Raw genomic sequence first — 8,950 nt, 5'->3', positions numbered from 1 at the left:
CCCACATGTCAATAGTGCCCTAGTCGAAAAACTGACACAGACAAGGATCCCAATTAATTTCCAGCTGAGGTGCATCAGGAGATACAGATGAAGGTTTTAATTTCAGTGCTCTGTGTTTGTAATCACAGAACTTTGGACACAGTGTCTGTCAGTTTAGGGGCATGGATGGATATGCAGAGACACTATAGTAATCACAATGCATTTGCCAGTGATTTGGCTAGATCACGTCCAGCACTGTGTGAATAAACCAAGTTTCAGGCTCAAATGTACATGGAGAGCATTTTGTGCAAATATTTGAAATAGGAAATAATGCTCTCTATTAAATATATTGCTTATGGGCCGGGCACAGTGACTCACATCTGTAATCCTAGCACTTTGGGAGGCTGAGGTGGGTGGATCACCTGAGGTCAGGAGTTTGAGACCAGCTTGGCCAACATGGCGAACACCTGTCTCTACTAAAAGTAAAAAAAATTAGTTGGGCGTGGTGGCGGAAGACTGTAATCCCAGCTACCTGGGAGGCTGAGGCAGGAGAATTGCTTGAACCTGGGGGGCGGATGTTGCAGTGAGCTGAGATTGTGCCACTGCACTCCAGCCTGGGCAGCAGAGCGAAACTCCATCTCAAAATAAATGAGTAAAAATAAATAAATATATTGTTTATGGATACATGCGTACGTAATAAAAACGCAGAAGCAAAATCAGAGCATTCACAGCAGCACCAAACAGTGATCACCTCTGGGAGGGATGGAGAAGAAAGTACAAAAGGCATTTCAACTTTTTCTGTAATGTGGATTCCTTTAAAAAGTTTGAAGCAGGCCGGGCGCGGTGGCTCAAGCCTGTAATCCCAGCACTTTGGGAGGCCGAGACGGGCGGATCATGAGGTCAGGAGATCGAGACCATCCTGGCTAACACAGTGAAACCCCGTCTCTATTAAAAATACAAAAAAACTAGCCGGGCGAGGTGGCGGGCGCCTGTAGTCCCAGCTACTCGGGAGGCTGAGGCAGGAGAATGGCGTGAACCCGGGAGGCGGAGCTTGCAGTGAGCTGAGATCTGGCCACTGCACTTCAGTCCGGGCGACAGAGCGAGACTCCGCCTCAAAAAAAAAAAAAAAGTTTGAAGCAGTTATGACAAAATATTGACCTTTGTTAATGTAACCGATGAAGACATGGGTGTTTATCTTACTTATCTTACTTTCTATTTTACTTTTCTCTATATTTGGAATTTTTTTCGTAATAAACACTCATACACACATACCAAAGGGCACTTGGAACAGGGGCTGCCTGAGTCCAGGCAGCTCAGTGGGGTTGTCCCTGTGTCTGTGTGGTTCACCCGCTTTTCCCCAACACTGATCCATGGTTAAGGTTTGGTGCATGGAACGTTCCACGGGATTCTTTATTATGAGCTGGCTTTGGAGAGGCAGTGGACTGAAGTGGTGGTGTCTGACCTGCGGTGCTGGGGCCACACCCTGCAGGGATTGACCCGTGGGTCCTGCCTCCTGGCCAGGAAATCCTCTCCCCTTGCCACTTGCCACCCCGCTGCACTAGAACTGGACCTGACCTTTACCCTCCAAACTTCTAACAACACATCCCAGAAAGTATCTGGTTCAAGATACTACCAATCACACTTAGGGAGTGTATTTACAAGAAAGTAGATGTCATATCATAGAAATTGCAGACAAATCGGAATTCCTGGGGAGACCCTTCAGAAAGGAAATTTCCTGGCTGGTCTTTGCAGTTGAATTCATTTGCCAGCCTTGAGACTTGACCGGGAAGGGTTTGCCTTGTATGACACCCAGTGCATAGCGTAGTGTGGAATTTAAGGCCAGCAGTGGTGGTTGATGTGCACACTTAGTCTTCTCTACAAGCCGCATGTGTTGAAGACTCCCTGCCTTACTGGGGCCTCCCTCTCATGCTCTTTCATTCCATTTAGGTCCAGGGAAAGGATTCCTGCCTGTGGCGCTGGGCTTGTGGCTGCAGTACTCACTGCTTTTCTATGATATGTTGAAGCAATGAACTGGTGTTGAGGGATCTTAGAATTTTTAAGACTTGTATGAAGTATCCTTTCCTTTGGAATCTTGTTTGGAGAATAGGTTAATTAGATGATGTCTTAGTCCGTTGAGGCTGCTATAACGCAGTACAGTAAACTGGGTGACTTATAAACAATGGAGATTTCTTTCTTACCGTTCTAGAGGCTGAGAAGTCCAAGATCATGGGCCTACTTTCTGGTTCATAGACAGCACCTTCTTACTGTGTCCCCACAGCGTGGAGAGGGCAAGGCAGCTCTCGGGGTCCTCTTGTATAAGGGCACCAATCCCATTGGCGCTGCCCTTATGACCTGGTTACCTCCCAGCGGCTGCATCTTCTAATACCATCACCGTGAGAGTTAGGACTTCAACATATGAATTTTGAAGGGACACAAATGTTCCGTGCATGGCAGATGGTAAGGCACTGTCTCCAGAGGACATTCGGAAGGAACACTGGAGTCAGTCTTCATTCACGCTGCCTGAGTATTCCTGAATTACCTGTGTGAACTGAACTGGGAAGTCGCCTCCTCACAGGGAATCCGTCTCTCTTGTGCCATTGCAGCTGCTGTGACCAAATGCTATCATTGATGTTTATCCTGGATGCCCACCCCTGTCCCCAGTGCAAGATTCTTTTCTTAGACCCCTGATGATTTTAATTTGCATTGTCTTAAAATATCCTGAGATGATTGAAACTTGCCTAAAATAGTTTACGCAGCAAATCACACATGTGTTAGTAGCAGCTCATGGCCACCTTTTAGAAATATAGTAGCTCTCGGCCGGGCGCAGGTGGCTCAAGCTGTAATCCCAGCACATTTGGAGAGGCGAGACGGGTGGTTCACGAGAGTCAGGAGTATCAGGACCTCCTGGCTACAATGGGTGAAACCCGTCTCTACTAAAATAACAAAAAAAAAAAAAAACTAGTGGGGACGAGGTGGGGCGCCTGTCATCCCAGCTACTCAAGAAGAGGTGAGGCCAGGAGAATGGCATAAACCCAGGAGGCAGGAGCTTGCAGTGAGCTGAGGGATCTGGCCACTGCACCCAGCCTGGGCGACAGAGCGAGACTCCGTCTCAAAAAAAAAAAAAAGAAATATAGTAGCTCTTTTAGAAGCCAGAATTCTTGCTTCATTCCATAAAGCCACACAGACATCTCCCCTGACCTATTGCTGCGTGTAATTTATGGGGTTTTATATGAAATGGATTTTTAAGTGTCCTGAAATGTACTCTCTTGGTTTTGGAATTTTTTCTACACTCAGCATCGGTGACATCCTTTTTTCTGGATTCTCAGGATGATGGCTCCCCTTACTGTGGTACCATAGGCCCCCGTGGCTCTGAGGGCTCCCTGAGGCCATCTGGTGCCCTCGTCTCTCCCCTGGCTGTCGTGGACTCCCGCTTCTTCTGTAGACTGTGCTGGGCCCTCACGCGCACCCAGCCCTCCTTTTTCCTTCACAGACACTCTTGGTTTGCATTTGTTTACAGTAGGTTACTGTAACTATTTCTTAATGAGGATGTTATTAACTGTAAACTTGTGTTTGCTTGCCTTTTTTCAATGTTAATTAAAACGATATCATTTCCCAATGAATACAGGCTTTGTTTTACATAAGAATTCTAACTGCACAGAAATCATACGGAGTTAGGCTCACGTCTGTAATCCCAGGCCTTTGGAGAGGTGATTGAGTGCGATCACAGGGTCAAGAGATTGAGGAACATCCTGGCCATATGGTGAAAACCGTCTCTCTAAAATACAAAAATTGGCTGGACGTAGTGGCACGCGCCTGTAGTCCAGTACTTGGGAAGCTGGGCAGGAGATCGCTGAACCCAGGAGCGGAGGTTGCAGTGAAGCTGAAACGCGTCCTGCCTCCAGCCTGGTGACAGACGTGAGTCCATCTCAAAAAAAAAAAAAAAAAAAAATTGAAAGTAAGTTCTTCCAAAATATTCCTTCCCCACCCTACCCACCCTGGATTAGTCAGGGGTCTCCAGAGAAATTGTGTGTGTGTGTGTGTGTGTGTGTGTGTATGTGTGTGTGTACATATATGTAGAGAAAGAGAGAGATTTGTTTTAAGGAAGTGGCGTGCGTGATTGTAGGGGCTGGCAAGTTCAAACCTAGAGATCTGGGGGAGAGTTGCAGTTTGACTCCGAAGCAGTGCTGCTGGTCAAGTTTTTTCTTTCCAGGATGTGGGGAGGCTAGTCTTTTTCCTCTTAAGGTTTTCAGCTGACTGGATGAGGCCCACTCCCATGACAGAGGGCATCTACTTTACTCAAAGTCTGTTGATTTAAGTATCAGTCTCATTTAAAGAATACCTTCACAGAAATATCTAGAATAATGTTTGACTAAATACTTGGGTACTGTGGCCTAGCCAAGTTGATACATGAAATTAACCATCACATACCTCCCATTCATGTTCCTTCTGTTCTTAATATTTTGGTGTGGTTCTTCTAGATGTTTTCTATGCAGTTTCCTGTGTGTGCATGTGTATGTGTTGAGAGCTTTAACTCACTTAGATAATAATCATCTTCCTCCCATCCCCAATTTTTTTTTTGACAGGGTCTTGCTTTGTCACCCAGCCTGGAGTTCAGTGGCATGATCTCGGCTCACTGCAGCCTTGACTTCCCAGGCACAAGCAATCCTCCCATCTCAGCCTCCTGAGTAGCTGGGACTATAGGCATGTGCCACCATGTATGGCTAATTAAAAAAAAAATTTTTTTTGTAGAGATGGCATCTCACTGTCTTGCCCAGGCTGGTCTCAAACTCCTGGCCTCAAGTGGTCTTCCCACCTTGGCCTCCCAAAGTGCTGGAATTATAGGCACGAGCCACTGCACCTGGCCTCATTTAATTTGTTAATATAATAAGTGATGTTCTGGCTGGGTGCCGTGGCTCATGCCTGTAATCCCAACACTTTGGGAGGCTGAGGTAGATCATTCGAGGTCAGGAGTTTGAGACCAGCCTGGCCAACATGGTAAAACCCTGTCTCTACTAAAAAATACAAAAATTATCTGGGCTTGGTGGCAGGCACCTGTAATCCCAGCTACTCGGGAGGCTGAGGCAGGAGAATCGCTTGAACCCGGGAGGCAGAGGTTGTGGTGAGCCAAGATCGCACCACTGCATTTCAGCCTGGGCCACAGAGCAAAACTCCGTCTCAAAAAAAAAAAAAAAAAAGTGATGTTCTTAGGTTTCTAAATATTATATCAGCCTTCTCAAGGTGGCTGCCAGCAGGTGCCTGCTGCACATTTTGGGAAGTTTTACCTTAGGAAGCTGGAGGAGTGTGGTGGGGAGGAGGAGGGGCTATCTGTCCAGAGCAGAACCCTTCCCTGGTTGAGGTGAGAAGGAGGGGAGGGGAGGGTGGTCCTGAGAGAGACCTAATTCAGGAGCCAGATACTTCCGGAGCCCTGAGAGCGTCCCTCTTGTAGCCACTTAGGGAAGGCGTTCCTTTTAACCTGAGCCCTTTAAGTGCAGGTTGGATGTCAGGGTTGGCAAAGGCAGATGCCATCTGGGACCTTCCTGAAGGGCAGGTTTGCAGTATATGCTAAAAGCTTTCAAAATACCTGTTTTCTTTCATCCAGAAATCCTGCTCCTAACAATGTTTCCTGAGAAAACAAGAAAGAAAATACACAAAGCCTTAGCTCCAGGGCTTTTCGCTGCAGGTTTTACTCATAAGAAAGTGAGAAACAGATCATCTGAGTATCTGAGAACAGGGGTTTGTTAAATAATGGCAATTCTACCCCACATAGAATAGAATACTCTGTATCTACCAGAAATTTTGAAACAGTTACTTTTATTGATGTGAAGATATTGCTGATATAGTCCTAACTAAGACATACAGCAAATGGTCCTGTTTTAGTTTAAAGAAAAATGTGGGCATATGTGTGTGTCTGGTCTATAATTTTACTTCTTCTCTTTAATTTTGGATCTTTTCTGCAATAAATATGAACTACTTGTGTAATTATATGCAAAGGAAGATGTTACATTATGTTCAATATGTTTTATTTATAAGTCAGGAAATTGTAGAATACTAGAGCAATATCTCCATCCAAAGAAGCTAAAAACGGTTTTTGGGCGCTCCCTGGGTGGAATGACAAGTTTTCCAGCACATTTATGCGAAAGCAGGCTGGTAGGTTAGCTGGGAGAATGGAGGTGGCGGCGGCAGCGAACTCTTAGTTCCCAGAGAGGCTGAAAACCTCAGCGGCTTCTAAGGAGAGGCTGCCTGCAGCCCACTCTTTTCTATTTAAAATTAGATTATTGTGAAACATTTCACTGTATGGACGGAATGACCTATTTCAAAGGGTGCATAAGCTAGAGTGTATTAAAGACCCTTTGCCATAGTCAACAGTTATTGAGTTGATTATGCCGTGGTATGGATGTCAGTGTTAGAAAATCAATGGTATTCTGTAGAACTTTAAAAACGTGAATATTTGTGATTTAATTTTCTTCTGTGGGGCAACTAGGAGCCTTATTGAGATAAGTGGGCAGAACTACTCGAGTCCTCTTGTTGTTCCATGAAAAATTATATTCTTACTAAAAATTGGCCTGGCGTGTTGGCTCACGCCTATAATCCTAGCCCTTTGGGAGACCGAGGTGGGTGGATCACAAGGTCAGGATTTCAAGACCAGCCTGACCAACATGATGAAACTCTGTCTCTACTAAAAATACAAAATTAGCCGGGTTTGGTGACACATGACTGTAGTCCCAGTTACTTGAGAGACTGAGGCAAGAGAATCACTTGAACCAAGGAGGTGGAGCTTGCAATGAGCTGAAATTGCGCCATTGCACTCCAGCCTGGGCAACAAGAGCGAAACTCTGTCTCAAAATAAATAAATAAATAAATAAATCTGGTGAAAATCAGCTGGGCCACTGTGGAGTAGCTCTCAATGTAAACTTTGTGCCTCCCATGCAGTGGTGGTGTGGCTGGCACTGCCAAGAGTGACACTTGATTGCTTGGTCATTAGCTCCTACCCTGGGTCGAATTTTAGCATCTCACTTTATCTCCGTCTGTGAGGCGGTGAGCCTCACACCTGAGTCTACGCTGTTTTCCTTCGTTATGAAGTCTCCTTGTCAACTTGGGCTGCTGCAACAAAACATCATAGACTGGGTACTTATTCAGAATGGAAGTTTATTCCTCGCAGTTCTAGGGGCTGGAAGTCTAAGATCTTACACAGAGTGGAGATTTATTTCTCACATTCCTGGAGGCTGGAAGCCCAGGATCAGGGCACCAGCACAGTGGGGTTCTGGCCCGGGCCCTCTTCCAAGATGCAGACTGCAGACTTCTGTCTGCGTCCTCACTTGGAGGAAAAAGGCACGGGAGAGCTCTTGAGGTCCCTTTTATAGGACACTAATCCCATCCATGAGAGCTCCGCCCTTGTGATTTAATCACCCCACCAAAGTCCCACTGCTTGCGCCATTCCACTGGGAGCTAGGATTTTAACATTTGGTAATATTTAATTGATAGATGTACAAAATCAACTATCAGTGTATCTATCCAGCTTGGTTCTCTCTCCATGACTCCATGCTGCTCTCCATCTCTACCTGACGTCACCACTGGGTTGTCCAGAGACAGTATCATACAATACACTGAAGTCTGCAGGCCATCTGTCCCCATGCCCACCCTGTCCCATAGCCTGTCCCTCTCATTTGATGGCAACTGCATCCTCTCAGCTGCTAGGGCCAAAACTTTGGGGTCATCCTGGACTCCTTTTCGATTCAACCTCGCCTCCCATTCTAACAGCAAATCTTCCTTTCCAGAATCCAAATTTGCCTCCCCAACTGCTGCCCCCACCCTGGTGTGACACCATCCTCGCCTGCCTGGCCCCACAGTGGTCTCCCACCAGCCCCCGCTTCCACCCTATTCTTCTAGAGCCTGTTTCCTGCCCAGCAGCGAGAGTGGATGCCAATGATTGGCAGCCGACGGCTCAGGACACTCCCCCTACTCAGGGGGTCCCCAGGGCCCTGTCCACGGCCTCTGAGACCCCCTGTTGCCTCCTGGACCCAGGTTACTCCTCTTCTTCTCACTCACTCTGCTCTAGCCCCTCTGGCCGCTAGGCTGCTCCCTGGATGCACCAGGCACGGTCCTGACTTGGGGCCTTTGCTTGAGCTATTTCCTCTGCTGGGGCGTTCCCCCTCTCTTTGTCCCTGTGGCCCATTGCCTTGCCTCTTTCATGCACAGACCCCAACATCACCTCTGCCAAGCCCAGCCTGACCATCCCATTCCCTAGAGAGCTGCACCCTGCCCTACACGCATCTTTTTTACCCCATCGCCGTGTGCCGCGCTCTGTCGTTTATTTCTCTACGAGCCCCATAGCACACCCCAGGAGGGCTGAAAGCTTAGCAATTCACTGATGTTGTCACGTCTAGGCCCTCACTCGAGTCAGTGCTCAGCACACATTTGAGAAGGATCGAGCAGCTGGCTCACTCTAAACCATCTCTGAGAATTGGGACTCCAGGTCCCTGTCATTGCCCTGTCCAGCCCCCTGGAGGGTAGTGGGTGCCCCTCGGGGTCCCCAGTGCTGACCCACCATGCTCCGGCTCTGCCCCTCTGACCCGCTTCCCCTCTTCATTTCTAGACCGGCCTTATTGTCGCCTGCTACCACGGCTTTGTGGATACCGTGGTGGCCTTAGCAGAGTGCCCCCACGTTGACGTCAACTGGCAGGACAGCGAGGGGAACACAGCCCTAATCACAGCTGCACAGGCAGGTAAGAGCTGGCTTTCCCCTTTCCTCCCAGAGCCGTGGCCAGAGCACCGCCGCCAGGCAGCCCGGGCTCCCGGTGCGATGCAGTCAGGATGGAAATGATCAGAAACCATGTCCTGCTACCAAGGGGTGCCAGGGAAGGGCTGATCGCTGTGAGTGCACAAGCTATGCATTTGGGACACTGCATTTACCCACTCGTTCAGAATTCAGTATGGGCAGATCAAGCTCTGATACTGCCCAAAGTTTTTGAAT

The 8,950-nt window shown here is 47.7% G+C and overlaps 1 protein-coding gene and 1 long non-coding RNA gene across 2 annotated transcripts in view; both read left to right on the top strand.

Moving 5' to 3' along the window:
* The window catches only part of LOC108539688 (uncharacterized), a 16,502-nt gene extending 13,697 nt beyond the window's left edge, over nucleotides 1-2,805 (top strand). Inside the window, exon 3 of the long non-coding RNA XR_001888463.1 lies at nucleotides 2,186-2,805. This is a non-coding gene — a long non-coding RNA (uncharacterized LOC108539688). The remainder of the gene's footprint in view (nucleotides 1-2,185) is intronic.
* The window catches only part of ANKRD33B (ankyrin repeat domain 33B), a 104,889-nt gene that overhangs the window by 55,954 nt on the left and 39,985 nt on the right, over nucleotides 1-8,950 (top strand). The window contains exon 2 of the mRNA XM_017888570.1: nucleotides 8,573-8,702. Coding sequence (XP_017744059.1) covers nucleotides 8,573-8,702 — 130 coding nt within the window. The remainder of the gene's footprint in view (nucleotides 1-8,572; nucleotides 8,703-8,950) is intronic.

The sequence above is a fragment of the Rhinopithecus bieti genome, unplaced genomic scaffold, assembly GCF_001698545.2.
Source record: "Rhinopithecus bieti isolate Rb0 unplaced genomic scaffold, ASM169854v2 scaffold_17184, whole genome shotgun sequence".
NCBI classification, from domain to species: Eukaryota; Metazoa; Chordata; class Mammalia; order Primates; family Cercopithecidae; genus Rhinopithecus; species Rhinopithecus bieti.
The sequence above is the reverse complement of the archived record's forward strand: the minus strand, read 5'-3'. Positions and strand labels throughout refer to the sequence as shown.